The sequence below is a fragment of the Lepus europaeus genome, chromosome 11 (assembly GCF_033115175.1).
Source record: "Lepus europaeus isolate LE1 chromosome 11, mLepTim1.pri, whole genome shotgun sequence".
Lineage (NCBI taxonomy): Eukaryota > Metazoa > Chordata > Mammalia > Lagomorpha > Leporidae > Lepus > Lepus europaeus.
The window spans coordinates 112,808,711-112,830,650 of NC_084837.1; the positions used below are offsets into that span (position 1 = coordinate 112,808,711).

Genomic DNA, 21,940 nt, shown 5'->3' on the forward strand with positions numbered 1-21,940 from the left:
GGCCCAGCCTCCTACTCCTTCCCCAGCCCACCTCAGGGGCAGGGGGCAGGGGCACAGTCAGGCCCCGGGGCAGGGCTCCACCCATTTCAGAGATGAGGAGAGTGAGGCTTCGGGAGGGAGGGCATCCAGCAGGGGCCCGTGGCCACCTCCCACTCCCCCCAGCCAGCTCGCCTTTGGGAGTATCTGGCAAGACCTGTGCCCACCGTGGCCCCTAAGTCTGGTCCACAGCCCCTCCCCTGGGCTCTCAACCCTCCCGGATTAGCTCAGAAAAGGCCGCGGTTCTGTGGTCCAAATCATGAAAGGTTTATCGAGAAGAGCAGCAGCAGCCAGGAGCAGTTCATGACGTCCTGGGGGCCGCGTGGCACAGGTCAGCTGCCCCCAACACCGCCAGGCCACACCCTGGGCGCGGCGGGGGGAGGCAGCGACCCCGGAGGATGTAAACATAGGTGGGCGGCAGCACAACCTGGCCGGGAGCAGGAGCGCGCATCACAGTGAAGCTGGCCGAGGGCAGGTGGGCCTGGAGCCCCAGGGTGGGGGTGGGGGTGGGGTGCCGGCTTACTCCCCTGGGGCTTCCCTCTGTGCATCGGGCAGGATGAGCAGACCCCAGGGTCTGCTTGGAATGTGGGGAGTTCTTGCTGGTCAACTCAGCTAGCCAGGACCTATGAGGGTCCCCGTCAGGAAGGCGCCCACCAGGACCCCCTGTGGTCCACGGGGTGTCCCCGCACCGGAGCGGGGCACGGCAGGGTCCACGGTGGGAGGGGCTTGGCCTGCAGCCGCTGCTCCAGGAACCTGCAGCAGGCAGGAAAGCCAGGGACAGGGGAGCGAGGAGGGTCCCCTCCCTCGGCCGCGCGTGCAGCGGGCACACTGCGAGAGCGAGGGGGACAGGAGACAGCCGTATCCTCCGGCCAGCTGGCCGGCCTCCCCTCGGTGCTCCCCACGGTTCTGCCCACCGCTGGAACGGCACCCCTCTGCGGCACGGCCGGCGTCATAGGCACTGCCTTGCTCTCTGACCCTCGCCTCGGAGGTGGTCCCCCCGCCCGGGGCAGGCTGAGGCCAGGCTGGGCCTCCAGCGACCCGGAGGGGTCAGCCCCGTGCCTCCAGCCTCGCCCCTGCCCGGCCCCGGCCCCGCGAGTCAGAGGCTGTCGTACATGCGCAGCGTCTTCTCCAGCTGCTGGGCCACGCGCTGGTAGAAGAGGATCTGCTGGCGCAGGTAGCTCTGCATCATGTGCTTGAAGTCGAGCTCGCGGCGCTGGTGGAAGTGGTTCATCTCGGCCTGCAGGGCGAAGCCCACCACGCGGCAGCGCCGGCGGATGCCGTCCGCCTCGTCCTGCGCCATGCGGCCCTCGTCGCTCATGCGCTGGCTCTCCTTCACCTTGGCGAAGGCGCCTGGCAGGGAGGGGACAGACGTGAGGGCGCCCGTCCCCTCCCGGAGCCCCGCCCCAGCGCCACCGCACTTCCTGACCCTGCGGCTCCAGCCCCCTGCTACCGGTATTCTACTTCCAGGACCGGGGGTTGCTGTCCTGCACCGCTCATGCTGGCTGCTAATTCAGCCCCGATGCCACCTCCTCGGGGAAGGCTTCCCTGCACCCCGGTGGGAGGTCACTGCCAGGTTCCCTGGGCTCTGTGCCACCACAGCTCTGGCCATCCTGCGGTTTCCCTGACCACCTGCCTCTGTCCACATGCTTCCAGGGCCCTGGCGCCGCTCAGAGCGAGGCCTGGGCCCTGGTGGATGGTGAGGCGTCTGTGGCTCTGACTCGGCCCCGTCCCACCCAGTCCCTGGCCCTCTGTCCACTCTGGGCAGCACCTGAAAGAGGTCCCTCTAGGTGGCACCTTCCCTGGCTCAAGGTCCCGTCCACGCACCTGGCCCAGGAAGCCCCAGCACAGGCTCCTCATGGGCCCCCAGCTCACCAGCTCAGCCTGTCCTGTCCTACCTTCGGGCCTCTGCCCTCAGAGCCCCTATGCATAATTCAAGGCCCGGATCAGGTGCCGCTTCTACACCAGAGCACCTGGTGCCCCCTCCCCCATCTCTGCCCTCCCCGGGCTCCCACCCTGCCCCCACCACACCCACCTCCAAGGCCACCTGGCATGGCTCCCACCCAGCCCCCAGGGAACCAGAGGAGCAGGTGACAGATGGGGAGCGGGATGAACCCGCACAGGGGAGCCACTGTGGAAGCATCTGGGTCGCCGCGCAGCTTGGCAACGAATTCCAGCTCTGAGTTAAAAGGCACTTTGGTGGGGGGCACCTGACCTGTGCCAGGCACCGCCTCCTGGGGGGGGGCGCTCTGGGACTCTGCCTTGCAAGGAGGTGGGGAGGGCTGGGGAGGGAGGCGGCACCCCCAGCCGGCTCCCCCCCATGCCTGCCTCTCCCAGATGGTTCTGTTACCCTCACTCAAGTTGAATGACACCTGCAGAGCGCTCTTAGGGAGGAGCTACAGTGGCCAGGGCCCAGGGCTCTGCAGTCCGCACGCCTTTAAAAGGGGCGACACCCACATGGTGGGCCAGTGTGTGGCTCGCTGGCCAACAGTGGCCTTTCCCCAGGGCTGCCCATACAGCACCCCAAAGAAAACCTGCAGCCCCCAACTCCCAGCCCACTCAGCACCCCAGTGGTTCAGCCCTGGGCAGAAGGGGACTCTCCACCAAGGGCCAGGAGGGGACCCAGCGAGAGCCACCCTGCACCCCACTACTGTGAGAAAAAACTGAGGCCTGGATGGGGCAGGGCTTGCCTAAGGGCTCCCAACCCCCTTCCTGGCCCACGGGCCAGTCCGGGGTGGATGCCACCTCTCTGAGGGGGGCTCTGCTGGGTCTTCCAGGAGAACACAGGGGCTCAGGAAGGTCCCCAGGGGTGAGACGGGCAATGAGGAGGGTAGGCCAGAGCAGGACCCGGAATGCGAGCCCGGACCCCACCTTCCTGGGCAAGGCGGGCACAGGGAGGGCAGAGCGACACCCAGGAGGCCTCAGAGGAAGGCAAGGCGTTTTCTGCCGCCAGACCAAGGCCTAAGGGGTAGGAGCAGACCAGGCACCACTGCGGGGTGTCCACGGCCCAGCAAGGGGCTCGGGCTGGGGGGGCGAAGGCCCCGCGTGTCAGGGAGGCTCCCCGGCCCTGTGTACCCTGTGACTCAGTGCTGGGGCCAGCAGCAGCTAATACGTCCCACCCGACAGGCTGCAGTCAGCACAGCTGAGAGCTGGGGGCCCCCCCTGCCTTGGTGGGGGCTCCCAGGGTCCCCGGCATGTTCCCTCCATGCCACTGCAATCCATCTTGCCGCCACCATGCGAAGGGAGCCAGCACCCACCCCCCACCCCGGGTAGGGGCAGGCTGGTCCCCTCCGGCAAGCCCCACCTCTTGCCTGGGACCAGCTGCCGCAGACGCTGATGACAGCTGCTCCCATCTGTACAATGGGAGAGCACAGTCCCTGGCCTCCAGTGTAGCCGAAGGACCACTGAACTACGGAAAGCGTCAAGGACCACACCATCACGGTGCAAACCGCTTTTCTGACCAGGAGTCCAGGAGCTCAGACAAGCACCAGCTGGGCAGCTCACGGCGCGATTCTCCGTTTATGGAACTCTCGGAGGCTACACGATGGCTCAGCCTACAGAGGGGCTGGCACTGTGGCAGAGAGGGCAAAGCCGCCGCCTGTAGCATCGGCATCCCTCTCGGGCACCGGTGGGAACCTTGGCTGCCCAGCTTCCCATCCAGCTCCCTGCTAATGCCCCCGGGGAAGGCAGTGAAGGATGGCCCCAGTGGGTGGGCCCCTGCCACTCACCTGCGAGAGCAGGAAGGAGTTCCTGGCTCCTGGTTTTGGCCTGGCCCAGCCCTGGCTGTTGTGGCCATTTGGGGAGTGAACCAGTGGGGGGTGGGACATCTCCCTCCATTTCTCTCTCTCCCTATCCTACTCCCACCACTGTGCCTTTCAAATAAATAAATCTTAAAAAAAAAAAAAAGGCCCAACAGGAGCTGGCCCCACTTGTCCCCCAGGCCACACTGTGTCCCTGCAGGGCGCCTTGGCCTTGGCCCACCTGAGAGCACAAGGCCCCTCCACAGTGCCCTGCAGTCCTGGGCCTGCCTCTGGTCCACCGAGGACGCCAGCGGAGTGAGTGGCAGAGCGCCTAGGCCTCCGTTCGTCCTCTCCCCCTTCCGCTCAGCTCCCCAGGAGTCCGTCCCTGGCGATGGCGGGGGCTCCCCCATCCATCTGACACAGTTGAGGCAGACACCCCCAGGCTCAGATTCCTGCCCGACTGCCTCTCGCCTGGCTGCAGCACCCTGGAAGATGGGGGGGGGGGGTCACGCCAACCTGCTGCGTGGGATTTGCCTCCGTGCCCTGGCTGGCTCTCAGGTGGGGAGCCACAGGCCCCAGCTCGCCCTGGGCGGTCACCTTCCCCGGGCTGTGCCAGGACAGCTACTACCGGAGCCTCTCCTGCTGCCCCGGTTCAGACAGATAACTCTAGTGAGCAGGCCAGGCGGGTGGGCCTCGCTCCTCTCCTGAGAAAGGGTCTGGTGGCCCCCAAACCCTGCCAGTTCTGTCGCGGCCAGAGTCCAAGCCCCACTGCTAACTCAGCCCGGCCAGACCCCAGGCCAGCGTCTGGAGCCGAAGGAGCCCCAAAGGCCCAGACTGTGCAGGGAGGGGGCACGCTCTGGGTGAGGCGCCCGCTGCAGCCTCTCCTTAAGGTCACCCCCAAGCACGGAGGCACTGACTCCGAGGAACACCTCACACGTGGCCTCTGCCAACCCCGACTCCCGACCCAGGGTCACAGAGGCCGGTCTGGCTTCCCTCCCTCCTGCTACCAGGAGAGCCTGGGAGCCAAGGGCACCCTCTGCCCCAGCTCTGCCCTGGGCAAAGGTCCCCAACATGGCACGGGGGGCAGCTATGAAGTCGCTGGCTCCCTCCTCCCGCTGCCCACACAGGAGCACGCCATCCGGGGAGCCGGTTGAACCAGCTCTCCCAGGCCCCAGCGTGCGGCTCCACTTCCGCACAGGGAGACACCTGACCCAGTGGGCCCGTGCCCGGCAGCTCGGAGCCAGATGGGAGGCATCCTTTTGCTGCCAGGCCAGACCCTCCCCACCGCAACCCTGCCAAGGCCTGAGAGCCCTGGCCCCTTCTCCCACATCCTTCGGATCAGGACAGCAAGGGGCCCAGAGAGGCCCTGGCACTTCCCAGGGACACACAGCAAGCTGGGGACAAAGCCAAGACAGGAATTCAGGCCTCACGTCTTTAGGAGCTGGAAAGAAGACGCTGGAGGAAGGAGATGAAGGGGAAATGGGTGGGACAGGGTGGGGGAAGTGGGGTGAGAAGGAGGCTGAGTTGTGGGCAAAATCCCAGGAGGCAGCGGCCTGGGCAAGCAGAGCTGTGCTGGCTCAGCCCAGCACTCTCCGGGGTACCGGAGCTCTGCCTGGCGGCCCCACCCAGCATCCCCACTGAGCCAGGCCTGACCTCAGGGCCCAGGGGCCAGGGAGCCAGCCCCACGCCCTGCAGCTGTTCTTCCAGTTACCAAGCAGCCCCAGGGAGGACCACACCTCTCCTGACACAGGCCCTGTCCTAGCTGCCACCTGCCTGGTCAGCCCGGGGCCTCTGTCTTCAGGCAAGACGAGAAGCTAGGTCTGGGGAGAGATGGGGGATGGCCGGGCCCTGGACCCCTGGGTCTGCAGCCTGGCGCCCCCCGTGTGACCCGGGCTGAGTCACTTCCCTGGAAGCAGCAGGCAGGGGCCCATCCTGTCCCTCCCCCACACGAGGGGCTATGAGAACCGAAAACACGGCTGGCCTTGGGAGGCGGCCAACACGGACATGTCCTTGGAGAAACGGCGGGAGGAAGGGACAGTCCCAGCTGGGCCGTGGACGCCCCGTGCCGCCGCCCTCCTGTGGGCACCTGCTCCTTCTTCTGGGAACGGGGACAGAGCTCCTCCAAGACAGAGATAGGAGGCCACAGATAGGACACAAGGACACAGGAGCAGGGCTGCTGGGCAGCGGGCCTGCACGCCGTGCTCTGTTACCCGGCCAGGGTGCCCCCTGCGCCCAGGGGCTCATCTCTGTGACCCCAGAGTCCTGTCCGATAGAGTGAAGGGGCCCCGTGCATGAGGTGTGAGTGGGTCAGGCACAGAGACTTGCACAGAGAGGAAGGCAAACAAGGAGGTCCCCCAGGACAGGGACCCCACTCTCTGCACACTACCCCAGCACCCAGGGAGTCACCAGCCACCGCGAGCAATGCGCGTCCACGCCGAAGGAGCGGCAGAGGGCCCGGGCGCCCCGAGCCTACCTTTCTGCAAGTGGATGATGTCGGGGAAGTTGGAGAGCAGGCCCTGGTAGAGGGACAGCGTGTCCAGCATCTGGAAGAGGTCATTCTTGGGCTGCTCGGCGAACATCTCCCCCACGGCCTCGTAGGTGCGGCCCGTGTGGGAGATGGCGCTGTTGAGGGCCTCGGAGCTGAACGGCGGGTCCAGCTGGAAGGCGTGGCTCACGGCCTGGAAGGCGCTGCCCAGCTTCTGGAATTCCTTGCGGAAGCCCCCGACGTGCTTGCGCACCAGCTCGGACGCCACGGTGCTAAGCTGCAGCACGCTGTCGTCCATCTTCTTGCTGAAGGCCTTGAACGTGTCCACGCGGTCCTCCACGTCCTGCAGGTCCTGGTGCTCCGTGGGGATCTGGAAGGTGAGCAGGAAGCTGGCGCCCACCATCTCGTCCTTCTCGGCTCGCCGCTTGCCCATCTTCCACTGCTTGTCGTCCAGGCAGCTCAGGAAGTGCTGGAAGCCCTCATACTGCGACAGCACCGGGTGGCTGGTCATGTGGTCCATCCAGAGCACGAGCCGCCGCTTCCGCTTCTCGATGAAGTCCTCCTCGAAGCGGCCCGTGGCCTGCTTCTCCGGCAGGTGCGGCACCGAGATGACGGTGAACTTGTGCAGCAGCCGGTTGTAGAGCCAGTCGAAGTGCTTGTAGCGCCGGTAGACGGGCGAGCTGGCGTGCGTGGGCGTGAGCTTGTAGGAGATGTAGCTCTTGATGCCCTTGAACTTGGTCTGTTTGGTGGGGTCCTCCACAGAGCAGGCAAACGGGTGGGGGTTGGCCTTCCACTGGGGGCCGCGAGGGCCCATCTCGATCGAGTAGGTCTCGGCGATCTTGGCCATCATGGGCACGTCCCCCAGGATGAAGGCCTCCACCCCGGAGCGCACGAAGCACGAGAAGCGGTTGAGGTTGCGGCCCACCACGCTGCCCCGCTTCGCTGAGGCCAGGCTGTCCTGCCGCTCCAGGGGCGGCTTGGGCCGGAAGGCCATGTGCTGGCTGGGGTAGGCGCCCGGGTAGGAGAGGTTGAGCGGGGGGTGCCCGTTGGTGCCCAGGCCCCCCGCGCGCGGCTCCTCCACCACCGTGCAGCCGTCGTCCCAGTCATCCCAGTCATCGTCCTCTTCGTCCTCGAAGCTGCCCTGGTTTGACAGGAAGCCCGGCACGCCGCCGCTCCTGGGGCTGTCGTACAAGCTCGCCTGGGTGCCCAGGGAGCCGGCAGAAGCGCTGCTGTAGTGGTCCGCGTGAGCGTGGTTGGCGGCGCCGGGACGGATGATCTCCACGTAAGAGGCCGGGAAGAGCCCGGTCTCGCCGCGGCTGTTCTGGCCCTGCAGCCAGCCGTCCAGCGAGGTCTCGCTGAAGATGACCAGGTCCTCGTCCTGCCGGATGCTGATCTCCTCCTTGTTCTCACTGTGGAAGTCGTAGAGCGCCCGGCCTTTCAGGGCCATGGCTGGGCCGGGGGCAGGGGGTCCAGAGGGACCGGAAGCAGCGGGTCCTGCCCAGCTCGCGGCTGCTCACTAAGATGTCCAAGGTTCCTTCCCCAGCTCAGTCTCCCGGCTCCTGAGGTGGGGTCTCTGCACCTGCGGGTGCTGTCCAGCCGCCCGCTCTTCAAAGCAGTGTCCAGGGCCCAGCAGCGGCCCAATCAGGGCTCTGGCCATGTGCTTCCAGGGAGGGAGGGCTCCCGGCCATGGTCTTCCTCCTCCCACTCCCAGAAGAAAAGTCAAGTGACCTGCGGGAGCCAGCTATGCAAGGCAGGGCAAGAATCCGACGCTTTCCACTGGGGCAATGTTCTAAAATAGAAGAGAGTCCCTGGGAATCGCGGCGCAGAAACCCAGGCCGGGCCCGCCCGCTGGCTCCCAACTCTGGCTGCGCTGGCCTGGGGAGGCGCTCACATTCCTCCGCAGATCTGCCCCTTCCTCCTTCCTCCTCCTCCTCCTCCTCCTGGTCCACCGGGTTCTCAAAACTCCAAGGGCGACGAGGAGCAGCCTCCCGAGTCGAGGCCAGGGGTGGACGTGCCCGGCTTCTCCGCGGGCCGGGCGCACGCAGCAGGCTGCCAACGCCTCGCCCCGCCGGGCCGCGCAGCCGGGGCCCCCGCGGGATCTGGCCTCACCCCGGGGAGGAGGGGGCGCGACTTCTGGCCACTCGCCGAGCGGCCTCTTTTGTTTGCCTAATTCCTCAACACTTCGTGAGCCTGAAGCTGACCCCGATCGGAATCCAGGGATCCCCTCCTCCCCACCCCCGAGCGCCGGTGCGCACGACCCCCGCCCCGCACCGTGCGCTCAACTCAGCCGTCGTTCGGGGAGTGGGCTCCACGGCCGCGCTTCGCTCCGCCCCGCGGGTCCCAGCCGGTGGGGGCACGGGCTGCGCCCCCAGCCTCCTTCGCGCGCGCTCGCCGCCTGAGAGAAGCCAGCTCCAAAGCAAAGCAAAACAAAACAAAACAAAAAAAACAGGGATTCCGGGAGGAGGCGTCCGAGACCGAGGGGAGGCGCGGGGGGCGGAGGGAAGCAGGCTGGGGAGTCGGACGAACTCCGCCGCACTTCCGCGCCGCCCGGCGGGGCAGGCACGGCCCGGCTCCGCCCCGCGTGGCCCGGCCCCCTCCCGCGCCCCGCGCCCCGCGGCGGGGTCCGGAGGGCGCGCCCCTGCCCTGCACGGTCCGGCAGCGCAGCGGGGAGGCTCCCTGGGATCCCGCCGGGCTGCGAGCCTGCGGGACCCGAGCCCCGGGCGCCGCCTCCCCGCCCCCAGCCCGCGCGCGGCCCGGAGTCGCCCCGGGCCCCCGGGGCTGCGAGCGCCACGCGGGGGAGCTCGCCCGCCGCCGCCGCCGCCTGCAAGCCGGCCTCGGCCACCCTCCTGCCTTTTCCGTGACGCAAGTGGAGGAAAACTCCAAAAGTTTGCAAAGCGCCGGGTTGCCAGGAGGGCGCCGGCGCCGGGCCGCGGGGCGTGGAGAGCCGGGGATGCGCCCTCCCCACCCCCGACTCCCGGCCGCCGTCCCCCAGGCAGATACGGCCCGGAGCAGCCGTGCTCCGGGCGACTTGTCCGCGGGAAAGGCGGGCGCCTACACCGGCGGCGACGGGGCACGAGCCTCTGCAGGCCGGGCGCCGCGGCGCTGGGTGACCGCGGGGCTGCGTGTCCTGTGCTGACAGCGGCGGCCACGAGGAGGGTGCGGTGGGTCCCGACCTCTGGCCCGCGGGACCTCTTTGGTCGCTGGCTCTGCCTGCCTCTTGCCTTAGGGGCCCCCGCTGGTCCCCACCCATTCCGCCTCTGACTTATTCGGTCTTGCGCTCTGGAAGCATTGACTGGGTGCACCAGGCCCTTGGGCTACAGGGACAAATAAGGCCTCGGGGGCTTCGCCTTCTAGAAGTTCAGGTGTGTCTCGAGAAGCAGAGGGATGCTCCCTGCAGCCAGGGTGGAGCAAGGATCCAGGAAGGCCGCCTGGAGGAGGAGGCGCCAACGACTTCAGCATTGATCCTCTTTCCTTGGCTGTGCCCTGTAGCTAAACTTGCTGCCCCCGCATTCGCTGTCTTCCTGCCGCAGAGGAACTGGCACCAGGTGGTGCTGTTCCTGTTGGGTCGCTTGGGCTGTTGGGGGTGGGAGGGCTGTGGCTCCAAAACTCAGACTCTCGGGTGCAGGAGGAGGATCTGACTCCCTCTGCAGGGCTGGCGTTTGGCCATAGCTGAGATCCCCGGAATGGAGTTTGTGCATCCATGTGTCAGAGGCACTTAGGGCTGCTCCATGGAAGGCCCAGTTCCCAGAGGGTTGGGCCGGTGGGGCTGGAACGCCCAAGCCGAGAAAATGGGAGGGGTAACAAGTCTGTGAGTCCCTCTCCACCCAGGGCAGCTGGGCTCTGCAAGGTCAGAGGCTGGGTAGGTCCCCCACAGCTTTTGGGAGCTCCCCCACCTCTTGGGTTCTCTCTGGTTCTCACAGCCTTTCTCCAACCTGAATCACTCACACGATGCAGCTGATGGGATTGCTGCTCCCCCAGCCAGGGTCTTGGGCCAACCCCGCCCCACTTAGGGCCCAGCCACCTGACTACACAACACTGCAGCTGCCCTCTGTACACCGCATCTGTTATGAGTGGATTTACTCCATATCTGTTCTTCGTGGGTTTTCTTTTTTTTTTTTTTTAAATTTTTTTACTTGAATACAGAGAAAGAGGGAGAGATGGAAAGAGAGAGAGAGAGAGATCTTCCATCCACTGTTTCACTCCTCAAATAGCTGCAATGGCCACAGCACGGCCAGACTGGTGCCAGGAGCTTGCTCCGGGTCTCTCATGGGTGCAGGGGCCCAAGCACTTGGGCCATCTTCTGCTGCTCTCCCGGGGAGCTGGATCGGAAGTGGAGCAGCTGGGACTCAAACAGGCCTTGCAAGCCATGGTTTCAACACCATCTGTATGCCAGTGATGCTCTTTTCTTTTTTTAAAAAAAATTTTATTTATTTATTTATTTATTTGAAAAGTAGAGTTAGAGAATCAGAGGCAGAGGCAGAGAGAGAAGTCTTCCATCCACTGATTCACTCCCCAAATGGCTTCAATGGCTGGAGTTGTGCCGATCCAAAGCCAGGAGCCAGGAGCTTCTTCCAGGTCTCCCACGCAGGTGCAGGGGCCCAAGGACTTGGATCATCTTCCACTGCTTTCCCAGGCCATAACAGAGAGCTGGATCGGAAGAGGGGCAGCCAGGACTTGAACCAGTGCCCAGATGGGATGCCAGCGCTGCAGGCGGGCAACTTTACCCACTATGCCACAGTGCCAGCCCCAAAGATGCTCTTTTCGAAAAACAGAAAGCTTCCAGCCCAGTCTTTCGTCTAAAACTCCAAATTTACACATATTTTTCCTTGGCACCTTCCACGGAATGCCTGTTACACACCTGCAAAACACATGTCCAAAATGGGGATTTTTAAAACTTTCTATATTTTCATTTTATTTTCTCTACTACACAGTCCAACAGAAAAACAGGAGTAGGTGCTTCGCCTAGCCATGAAGACAGTGCTTGGGATGCCTGGGTTTGGGCCCTGGCTTTGCTCCCAATTCCAGCTTCCTGCTCACGCACACCCGGGGAGGCAGCAGTGATGGCCAAGTCACGGCCATTCCACTGTCACCCACGTGGAAGACCCAGAGTAATTCCCGGCTCCTGGCTCTGGCCAGCCCTGGGATGTTCTGGGCATACGGGGAGTAAATAGGCAGATGGAAGATCTTTATGTCTTTCAAATAAATTTTTTTTTTTGACAGGCAGAGTGGACAGTGAGAGAGAGAGATAAAGGTCTTCCTTTTTGCCGTTGGTTCACCCTCCAATGACTGACGCGGTAGGCGCGCTGCTGCCGGTGCACCGCGCTGTTCCGATGGCAGGAGCCAGGTGCTTCTCCTGGTCTCCCATAGGGTGCAGGGCCCAAGGACCTGGGCCATCCTCCACTGCACTCCCTGGCCACAGCAGAGAGCTGGCCTGGAAGAGGAGCAACCGGGACAGGATCGGTGCCCCGACCGGGACTAGAACCCGGTGTGCTGGTGCCGCAAGGCGGAGGATTAGCCTATTGAGCCGCGGCGCCGGCCCAAATAAATTTTTTTTAAAAAAAGGAGTGGCTGGAGTTCAGGCACAGCCAGGTAAGCCACAGTTTGCAGTGCCAGCTGGAATTCCGGTTGCTCTGCTTCTGATCCAGTTTCCTGTTGACGCACCTGGGAAGGCAGTGGAGATGGCCCAGGTATTGGGTCCCTGACACCCATGTGGGAGACTGGATGAAGCTCCTGGCTCCTGGCTTCGGCCAGCTCAGCCCTGCTATTGTGGCCACTCGGGAGAGTGAAGCAGCAGGTGAAAGATCTCTTTCTCTCTGCCATTCTTTCAAAAAAATAAATAAATAAATAAATCTTAAAAAAAAATAGACAAAAGAGGTGAAGAGTCATTTCACGGAAGAGGAAACATATAGGAAACCTTTATTTATGAAGGAAATGCAAAGTAAACTCACAATGAAATACCATTACACACCAAACTGGCAGCATTCTAAAAAACAGCCAAGCACTGATGAGATTGAAGAGCATGGCTGGCGCCGTGGCTCAACAGGCTAATCCTCCGCCTTGCGGCGCTGGCACACCAGGTTCTAGTCCCGGTTGGGGCGCCGGATTCTGTCCCGGTTGCCCCTCTTCCAGGCCAGCTCTCTGCTATGGCCCGGGAAGGCAGTGGAGGATGGCCCAAGTGCTTGGGCCCTGCACCCCATGGGAGACCAGGAGAAGCGCCTGGCTCCTGGCTTCGGATCAGCGTGATGTGCCGGCCGCAGCGGCCATTGGAGGGTGAACCAACGGCAAAAAGGAAGACCTTTCTCTCTGTCTCTCTCTCTCACTTTCCACTCTGCCTGTAAAAAAAAAAAAAAAATGATTGAAGAGCAAAGGCTGGGTCAAGCACGGCCCAAGGATGTGAATAATCCGAAGAGGGTGCCTATGCCTTCCGACTCAGCGGCTCCACTCAGGACGCGGGCTTGGACAGGACGCTAATGGCAGTGCTGCTAGAAACAGTCCTTCCAAAAAACCAAAAAAACAGGAAACTAGATTAATAAACTAGACTGTCAATTAATGGAATATTACACAGCAGGGGGAAAGTAATTACGGCTACACATGACAGCAACAGCGCCAAGTCTTCCACGCCAACACTTCTCAGATGTCAGTGTGCGGACCAATCACCCCCCGACGCTGAGCTGCAGGTTCTGGTTCCAAAGGCAAGGGAGGGGGCCGCAGGGGGCTGCCAACAGCTGGTCTATCCAGCCAGGCCTGCGTGGTGACCAAACTGCTTCTTTTTGATCGAAATAACGCACACGTTCCGGGAGGGGAGGGACGTTCATCCTTGGGAAGAGGACAGGGCTGGGACTGGTTTTAGGTTTTAATACAGAGTATTACAACGAAGAGATAGCTAGGTGGCGTCCCAGGCCCGCGGCCCCAGCAGCCTTCCCCTCCCGTTAACGCCACCCCGCAAGGCCACGGCCAGTCCGGCGGGCCGATGCGTCCGAGCCCAGGCCAAAACGTCCACGGCGCAGGTTTGATGAGTGGACAGTCCGCGTTAGCAGCGTCCGTCTCCAGACGCCACCCCCCCGCGAGCTCCCCGTTCCGCGCGCCCTGGGAACCGGTACTTCATAGACTCGGTGCCACCCGCCGCCCCCTGGCACGGGGCGACCGCTCGGTCCCTGGAGGGGGGACAATCCCTGGACAGGCCGGGGAGCCGAAGGCCGGCGCAGGAAACCCCAGCAGAGAGGGCCCAAGGCGCCCCGCTTCCCCTTCGGCTCGAGAGAGGAGAATCCCGAGAGACGCCAAAAGGCAGAAATCTGGGAGAAAACCGCCACCGCCCTGGGGAAGGCATTCCGGCCACCACGCAGGGCAAGGCGCTTCCTCGAGACACGCCCCTCGCCGCCACCCGCTGGGCTCGGGGACCCGGAAAAGGGAAGCAACGCGAGATCCGGAGAGGAGGCGTGGCCACACCCTGGCCAATGGGAAACGAGGGGCGGGGCCTCGAGCCCTTCCTTCATTGGCCCGAGCACAGCGGGCGGAAGTCGCGCGCCGGGCGGAACGCGCCGTGGGCTTCGGGTCTCGCGCTGCGGCGGCCGCCATCATGGTCCGGAAGCTGAAGTTTCACGAGCAGAAGCTGCTGAAGCAGGTGGACTTCCTGAACTGGGAGGTCACCGACCACAACCTGCACGAGCTGCGCGTGCTGCGGCGGTACCGGCTGCAGCGGCGCGAGGACTACACGCGCTACAACCAGCTGAGCCGCGCCGTGCGCGAGCTGGCGCGCCGCCTGCGCGACCTGCCGGAGCGCGACCCGTTCCGCGTGCGCGCCTCGGCCGCGCTGCTGGACAAGCTGTACGCGCTCGGCCTGGTGCCCACGCGCGGCTCGCTGGAGCTCTGCGACTCGGTCACGGCCTCGTCGTTCTGCCGCCGCCGCCTGCCCACCGTGCTGCTCAAGCTGCGCATGGCGCAGCACCTCCAGGCGGCCGTGGCCTTCGTGGAGCAGGGCCACGTGCGCGTGGGCCCCGACGTGGTCACCGACCCCGCCTTCCTGGTCACGCGCAGCATGGAGGACTTCGTCACCTGGGTCGATTCGTCCAAGATCAAGCGGCACGTGCTGGAGTACAACGAGGAGCGCGACGACTTCGACCTGGACGCCTAGCCCAGGGAGACCGAGAGGCCGGCGGCCCTGGGCGCTGTAGGAACTGGACCCCCTAGCCGCAGGCCACGCAGAACCAGGGGAGCACTGTCTTCCTAGAACTCGGACACCTGATGGTGACAGCGGGAAGCCGTGTTGTGCTGCCTTCGGGGTGGGGTGGGGGGGACTCTAAATTTCCCGCGCCCTACACCTTGCAGGGTAGTAGCCAGAACTCTGGCGCGCCCACGCCCACCTCGCCTGTATCGTCTCGTGGCCCTTTGGCTCGAGCTCCTGCCCCTGGTCGTGAGGTAGCTGCTTACCGTGGCAGAGTTAAGGCGCCAGTTTCAATAAAGCGAGTGTTCAGGGTCCTCTCTCTCATTTAAGGGAGTGTCTGACGCCCAGCTACTTCGGAAGTGCGCCTTTTCTCTCTCTGGTTTTCTCAACATAGCGTCAGTTCTGTAGGTCTCCCGGCTCAGGAACCCGGCGCGGAGAGGCTGCGGATGCTGCTGCTACGGCCGGACGGGTTTGTCACTTGACCGGGCCCCGTCCTCGGGATGAGGGCTTCGCAGAGCTCTTCCCCGCAGGACTTCCTGTTGGTGTTCCAGCCCCGGACCGCCGGAGAGGGCCGAGGGCACTCATCCCCCTGCAGCCTGGCCACCTAGCGGTTAGAAGTGGCCAGGAGGCTTCCGGACTCTTGAATGCTCTTAGGGGGCGGCGGAGGCTTGGAAGGGAAGGCGGAATGTGGACAACATCCCGGTGTGTGGTCCCCGGCTGCCCAGGTGTGAAGGAATGATGGGAAGGTGGCGTGGGGTGGTGACAGTAGCAAGCGCCTCCTGTGCCGGGCTCGGCGTGAGTGCGTGGCGAATGTTAGCCCGTGGGGCCCTCCCGCAGCCCTGGGAAGTGAGGAGTCTGTTATTCTCTGCTTTTCACCTGCGGGAACCGAGGCAGAGTTCCCAGGAAGCAGGGGCCGGGGTCCGCTTGCACTTTGACACAGGGTCAGTGTTGGCGCAGCCGGCCTTTGGGGTGTGTCCGCTTGGAGTCTCTGGACTCGATTTTCAAACCAGCAGCACTAGGCCGGGGTAAGTCTGCGGACGAGACCCTGGATCAAGCTGAGGAGGGTGCAGGCTCTGAGCTGGGGGGTTCAGGGAGGAGGAGGTGGGGTGGGCTCCATGCCTGTGGGCTTGGGAAGCAGGGTTGAGACCAGCTTGTCCGCAGCTGGGATTCAAGTCCAGGCTCATGTGATTTTTTTATTTTAAAGATTCATTTAATTATTTGAAAAGCAGAGTTACGGAGAGGGAGAGACAGAGAGCTTCCATCCACTGGTTCATTTCCCAAATGGTGGCAGTGGCTGGGGCGGGGCCACCCTGAAACCATCCAGGTCTACCACGTGGGTGGGGGGGCCCGAGCACTGGGGCCATCTTCCACTGCTTTCCCGGATTTGTTAGCAGGGAGCGGAGGCAGCCAGGACGTGAGTCACTGCTCTGATGGCCTCTGATGGCAGTCCCAGCGGCTCGGGAGGCAGAGTAAGGTGGCCCTGCAGCACCACTGGACCACACAGGGCAAGACAGAGGCCCCTTTACAGTGGTTGGCACCTGCAGCTGTGGCCCAAGCAGACGCAACCTCAGAGTTCTCTTGAAGGAAACTTGGGAAGAAAATACAGAGTCGTCAGAAAGGTTTTCTTGGGGGAAAATGTCAAGGAAGTGACTTAGCAGACCTGGAGCCAGAAACTCAGGGTTTACAAAGAATATTTAGGCAAGACGAGGGCCGTCCGAACGCTGCCGCCTCTGCCGCACTGGCTGCCCAGCATGGCTTCTTCTTTTTCTTTTTTTAAAGTTTTTTTATTAGAGAGAAAGGTCTTCCTTCCGTTGGTCCACCCCCAAATGGCCGCTACGGGCAGCGCTGTGCCAATCCAAAGCCAGGAGCCAGGTGCTTCTTCCCGGTCTCCCATGGGGTGCAGGGCCCAAGCACTTGGGCCATCCTCCATTGCCCTCCCGGGCCACAGCAGAGAGCTGGCCTGGAAGAGGGGCAACCGGGACAGAACCCAGTGCCCATACGGGATGCCGGCGCCGCAGGCAGAAGATCAACCAAGTGAGCCACGGCGCCGGCCCCAGCGTGGATTATTCTGCTCAGTCCCTGTGCCTCTTGTTTTCCTCATACAGGTGTAATATGGGGGTGGGGGGCTGTTTTCCACATACGGGTGTAACATGGGGGGTAGGGGCTGTTTTCCTCATACAGGTGTAATATGGGGGTGGGGGCTGTTTTCCTCATACGGGTGTAATATGGCGGTGGGGGCTGTTTTCCTCATACAGGTGTAATATGGGGGGTGGGGGCTGTTTTCCTCATACAGGTGTAATATGGCGGTGGGGGCTGTTTTCCTCATACAGGTGTAACATGGGGGTGGGGGCTGTTTTCCTCATACAGGTGTAACATGGGGGGTGGGGGCTGTTTTCCTCATACAGGTGTAATATGGGGGTGGGGGCTGTTTTCCTCATACGGGTGTAATATGGGGGTGGGGGGCTGTTTTCCTCATACAGGTGTAACATGGGGGGTGGGGGCTGTTTTCCTCATACAGGTGTAATATGGGGGGTGGGGGCTATTTTCCTCATACAGGTGTAATATGGGGGTGGGGGCTGTTTTCCTCATACGGGTGTAATATGGGGGGTGGGGGCTGTTTTCCTTATACAGGTGTAATATGGGGGTGGGGGCTGTTTTCCTCATACAGGTGTAATATGGGGGGTGGGGGCTGTTTTCCTCATACAGGTGTAATATGGGCGTGGGGGCTGTTTTCCTCATACGGGTGTAATATGGGGGGTGGGGGCTGTTTTCCTTATACAGGTGTAACATGGGGAGTGGGGGCTGTTTTCCTCATACAGGTGTAACATGGGGGGTGGGGGCTGTTTTCCTCATACAGGTGTAACATGGGGGGTGGGGGCTGTTTTCCTCATACAGGTGTAATATGGGGGTGGGGGCTGTTTTCCTCATACAGGTGTAATATGGGGGGTGGGGGCTGTTTTCCTCATACAGGTGTAATATGGGCGTGGGGGCTGTTTTCCTCATACGGGTGTAATATGGGGGGTGGGGGCTGTTTTCCTTATACAGGTGTAACATGGGGAGTGGGGGCTGTTTTCCTCATACAGGTGTAACATGGGGGGTGGGGGCTGTTTTCCTCATACAGGTGTAACATGGGGGGTGGGGGCTGTTTTCCTCATACAGGTGTAATATGGGGGTGGGGGCTGTTTTCCTCATACAGGTGTAATATGGGGGGTGGGGGCTGTTTTCCTCATACGGGTGTAATATGGGGGTGGGGGCTGTTTTCCTCATACGGGTGTAATATGGGGGTGGGGGCTGTTTTCCTCATACAGGTGTAACATGGGGGGTGGGGGCTGTTTTCCTCATACAGGTGTAACATGGGGGTGGGGGCTGTTTTCCTCATACGGGTGTAATATGGGGGTGGGGGCTGTTTTCCTCATACAGGTGTAACATGGGGGGTGGGGGCTGTTTTCCTCATACAGGTGTAACATGGGGGGTGGGGGCTGTTTTTGAATGGGCACAGAGTTTCTGTTTTGAGGATGAGGAAGTCTTTGAAATAGATCATTGTGATGGTTGTGATACATTTTGAATGCAATGTTACTGGACTGTTTTAAAGATTGATTTACTTATTTGAAAGGCAGAGTTACAGAGGCAGAAAGAGAGAGGTCTTCCATCTGCTGGTTCATTCCCCAAATGGTCACAAGTGCGGGAGCTGAGCCGACCTAAAGCCAGTAGCTTCTTCCGGGTCTCCCACGTGGGTGCAGGGCCTAAGCACTTGGGCCATCTTCTGCTGCTTTCCCAGGCCATTAACAAGGAGCTGGATTGGAAATGGAGCAGCTGGGACTCAAACCTGTGCTCATACGGTATGCCAGCACTGTAGACAGTGGTTTTACCCACTATGCCACAGCGCTGGCCCTGGTCACTGGATAAAGATTTTATTTATTTACTTTAGAGGTAGAGTTACAGACAGAGGGCGAGATAGAGAGGTCTTCCATCTGATGATGGTTCACTTCCCAAATGGCCGCACCAGCTGGAGCTGGGCCGATCTGAAGCCAGGAGTCAGGAGTTTCTTCCAGGTCGACCATGATGGTGCAGGGGCCCAAGCACTTGGGCCATCCTCCACTGCTTTCCCAGGGAGCTGGATCAGAAGAGGAGCAGCCAGGACACAAACCACCACGCCTATGGGATGCCAGCACCGCAGGTGGGGGCATAGCCTGCTACACCACAGCGCAGGCCCCAAAGATCTTCCATCTACTGGTTCATTCCCCAAAATCCTGAAACAGCCAGGGCTTGGCCAGGACATAACTAGGAGCCAGAACTTAATCCAGGTCTCTTGTGGGTGGCAGAAAGCAGAGGTGAAGGCCTGAGGGCTACCCCTGGGTCAGACAGGCAGCAGGGGGAGGAACACACCAGGCAGAGAGAACGGGAGAGGCAGGTGCGGCTGCTACACTGAGCAAGGGGACCAGTGGCCCAGAGTTAGAAACAGCGAAGTTCCGTAGGCCTGGCAGGGACTTGGAAATTTTGAGTTTTACTTACTTAGTCCTTTGAAAGCCGGAGTGACAGGAGGAGGGACCGCCCATCTGCCGGGGGAGGTCTTGGGCTTGCTGTTACTGAGCGTGGACACAGTCTGTCAGTCCCAGAGAGTACCCCTGTCCCAGATAGTACGATGAGGCCCCCGAGTCTGTGATTCAACCTGGAAGTTGTAAGTTAACGGTTCTTGAAAGGAGAAATAGAACCCAGTTGTGGTGTTAGGGAGATGGACCTAATAGGAGGTCCTTGGGTGCTAGGGTTGTGCCCTGGGGAGGTGTCCCCCAGAGAGTGTTGGTGAGGGAAGCCTGATGGGCCCAGTATCTCTTGATTCCTAGTTTACCTTGAGATGGTTCCTCCACCAGACTCTGCCACCCACCGGCCATACCTGGGCTCAAGCCAGCAGGGCTGCCCGATCCCGGACTTGAACCTCTACACTGAGCTAAATGAAGCTTCTCTCTGTATAATATGAGCCGCCTCAGATATGTCATTATATTAGCAGCTTATGATACAGAGAGATTCTCTCTCTTTTTTTTTTTTAACCCAAAAGGTTTATTTCTTTTGAAAGAGATGATTCTGTCTGCTGGTTGACTCCCCAAATGGCTGCAACAACCAGGCCTGGGAGCCCAAATACTTGGCGCACCATTCAGTGCCTTCCCAGGTGCATTGGCTGGGAACTGGATCACAAGTGGAGCAGGTGGGGCTTGGACCAGCACTGGGATGTGGGATGCAGGCATTGCCAGCCGTAGCAATGCTGTTGCACCACAGCACTGGCCCACAGAGATTATTTTACAACAAAGTTAAGTAGAGATAACGTTTTGGAGGACTTCCTCCGTGTCAGGCACTGTTCAGCCCCCTCACCGCGCCCCTGTAAAAGCCTAGGAGAGGGGTGCGTGTTAGCCGTGTTTTACATCCAGGGCAGCAGCACAGAGGTGAAATAAGTGATCCTGGCCCCAGAACCTGCAGGTGCCGAGTCTGGGTTTGGACCCTGGACGGCAGTCACATTGCTCCTGCCACAGCGAGGTCTGGGACATCAGGACGGGCGGGGGCGGGAGGGCTGGCCCACGTGACCCTGTGATAGCTGACTCACCCCAGGCTCACATGTGCTCCCCCCTCGCACGGCCGGCCTCCATGCTTCCCTGCAGGGCGTCTCCCGTGGCCTGGCTTAGATGGTGCAAGGCGTCGGACTTACACATGGGATTGCGCAGGGAGGAAGTTGCTCCTTTTCTGCTTGCTTGAATCACCTCAAGGTGATTCAGGGAAAATGGGCAGAAAAATTGGAGAGGAACAAACAGATGAGCTAGATTTTTCACCATTTCTGTGCACCCTTGTGCTGTATTTCCACCCATTGCCTGTCAATCCAGTATGCCCACTTTCCCATGATGCACCTGTGTCTCTCCTGGGACCAGGAAGGAGGCGCCATGGTGGTCACATGGAAGTTCAACTCCACCAACTCCATGTGGAGGCGCTGTGAAACTCCCAGAAACCCTGCCCAAACTCCACAGTTTGTATGTTCAATTAGGGGTCCACTCCTTACCCCCATAAAAGTGACTGTCACACGGGGGAGTGGCCCACTCGTGACAGTCTCTGTGTGAGGTGGCCCGCTCTGATAGATAAGTCCTGTGCCACTTGGGCTCTGTGTCTGTGCCTCTGGGTTGAATTCTTGTCTGTGGGGGCAAGAACTTGGAGTACAGAAGCCCACGGACGCCCCGGCAGAGGGCCATGCTAGAACTCCAAGCACACGGTAGGTGCAGCTGTCGGGACGCCTGCATCCCCTGTTGGAGTGTGTGGGTTCAAGTCCCAGCTCCATGTTCAGCCCTAGCGTCCTGATGCACAGCCAGGTGCTTGGGTCCCTGCCACCTATGTGGGGAGCTGGGTTGAGTTCCAGGCTCCTGGCTTTGGCCTGGTCCAGTCCTGGCTGTGGGGAGGCATTTGGGAAGTGAACCAGTCGATGGATGATCTCTTTCAAATAAGTAAAAATATGGTATTGAAAAAGAGCAGTTAGCCCTGCAGGGCAGTAAAGCTCACAGATGCTAGTCCCCCTCCCCCATTTCCTCTCCTTTTGTTGAGACCCTCAGTGCAGGAACCAAGCTCAGCCTCCCCCAGACTCTGCCAAACAGCTGGCAAAACAGGTAACGGGAAAGTTCCCGGTAGCTTCTAAAAGCCCCCTCCTCCCTGCGTCCCGCCAGCCGCAAGCCCCTGCCTCCCACCGGCTGTCAGACAAAAGCCCAGCCCTACCCGTGCCCTGGGCACGCTCTCTTCGTAGACTGTTGCCCCGCGATGCTTCAGTAAACAACCTGTCTGTTGAGGTTCGTCCCCATCTCCTGTTTTCTGTCTCTTTTCCGGGGGTACGAAAGGCCAGAACCCTGAGCTATTCCAAACCTAACAAGCCCTCCTGGCTTTATTTCCAGGCTATACCCAAATCCAACTGCATGCTATCCCCCCCCCCCCCCCGCCACAGCTTTGGGGTGAGCCCTGCTCTGTGGCCTGGCAGCCTCCACCCTGCCTGCCTGTGTCCAGCTCTCCACCTGGGAGCCACAGAGAGTGCTCAAAAGCTGGGTTCTGGGTTATTTGAGAGGTAGAATTATAGACAGAGACTGAGAGAAAGGTCTTCCATCCGCTTGTTCTCTTCCCAGTGGTCGCAATGACTGGAACTGAGCCGATCCGAAGCCAGGAGCCAGGAGCTTCTTCTGGGCCTCCCACATGGGTTAAGGGGCCCAAGCACTTGGGCCATCTTTCAGCTGCTTTCCCAGGCCATTAGTGGAGAGCTGGATCAGAAGAGGAACAGCCGGGTCTCGAACCAGTGCCCATAGGGGATGTTGGCTCTGCAGGCCAAAGCTTAATCTACTATGCTATAGCTCTGGCCCCTTCCTTAAAGAACTTTAAAAACTCTCACCTAGGGCCATTGTGGTATAGCAGTTAAAGCCACCACCTGACGGGGCCAGTGCTGTGGCACAGCAGGTTAACGCCCTGGCCTGAAGCGCTGGCATCCCATATAGGCGCCAATTCGAGACCCGG

The 21,940-nt window shown here is 61.4% G+C and overlaps 2 protein-coding genes across 2 annotated transcripts; one reads left to right on the top strand and one right to left on the bottom strand.

Moving 5' to 3' along the window:
* Positions 1-207: 207 nt before the first annotated feature.
* Positions 208-8,796, bottom strand: SNX33 (sorting nexin 33). Its single transcript, XM_062206413.1, has 3 exons — positions 8,530-8,796; positions 6,247-8,047; positions 208-1,386 (listed from the first exon to the last, which is right to left on the bottom strand). Exons 2-3 carry the CDS (start codon positions 7,703-7,705, stop codon positions 1,133-1,135), a joined length of 1,713 nt encoding a protein of 570 aa, XP_062062397.1. The 5' UTR covers positions 7,706-8,047; positions 8,530-8,796; the 3' UTR covers positions 208-1,132.
* A 4,946-nt stretch (positions 8,797-13,742) lies between these two features.
* Positions 13,743-14,778, top strand: IMP3 (IMP U3 small nucleolar ribonucleoprotein 3). The gene has a single exon (XM_062206414.1). The coding sequence runs from the start codon at positions 13,835-13,837 to the stop codon at positions 14,387-14,389; it is 555 nt and encodes a 184-aa protein (XP_062062398.1). The 5' UTR covers positions 13,743-13,834; the 3' UTR covers positions 14,390-14,778.
* Positions 14,779-21,940: the final 7,162 nt, after the last annotated feature.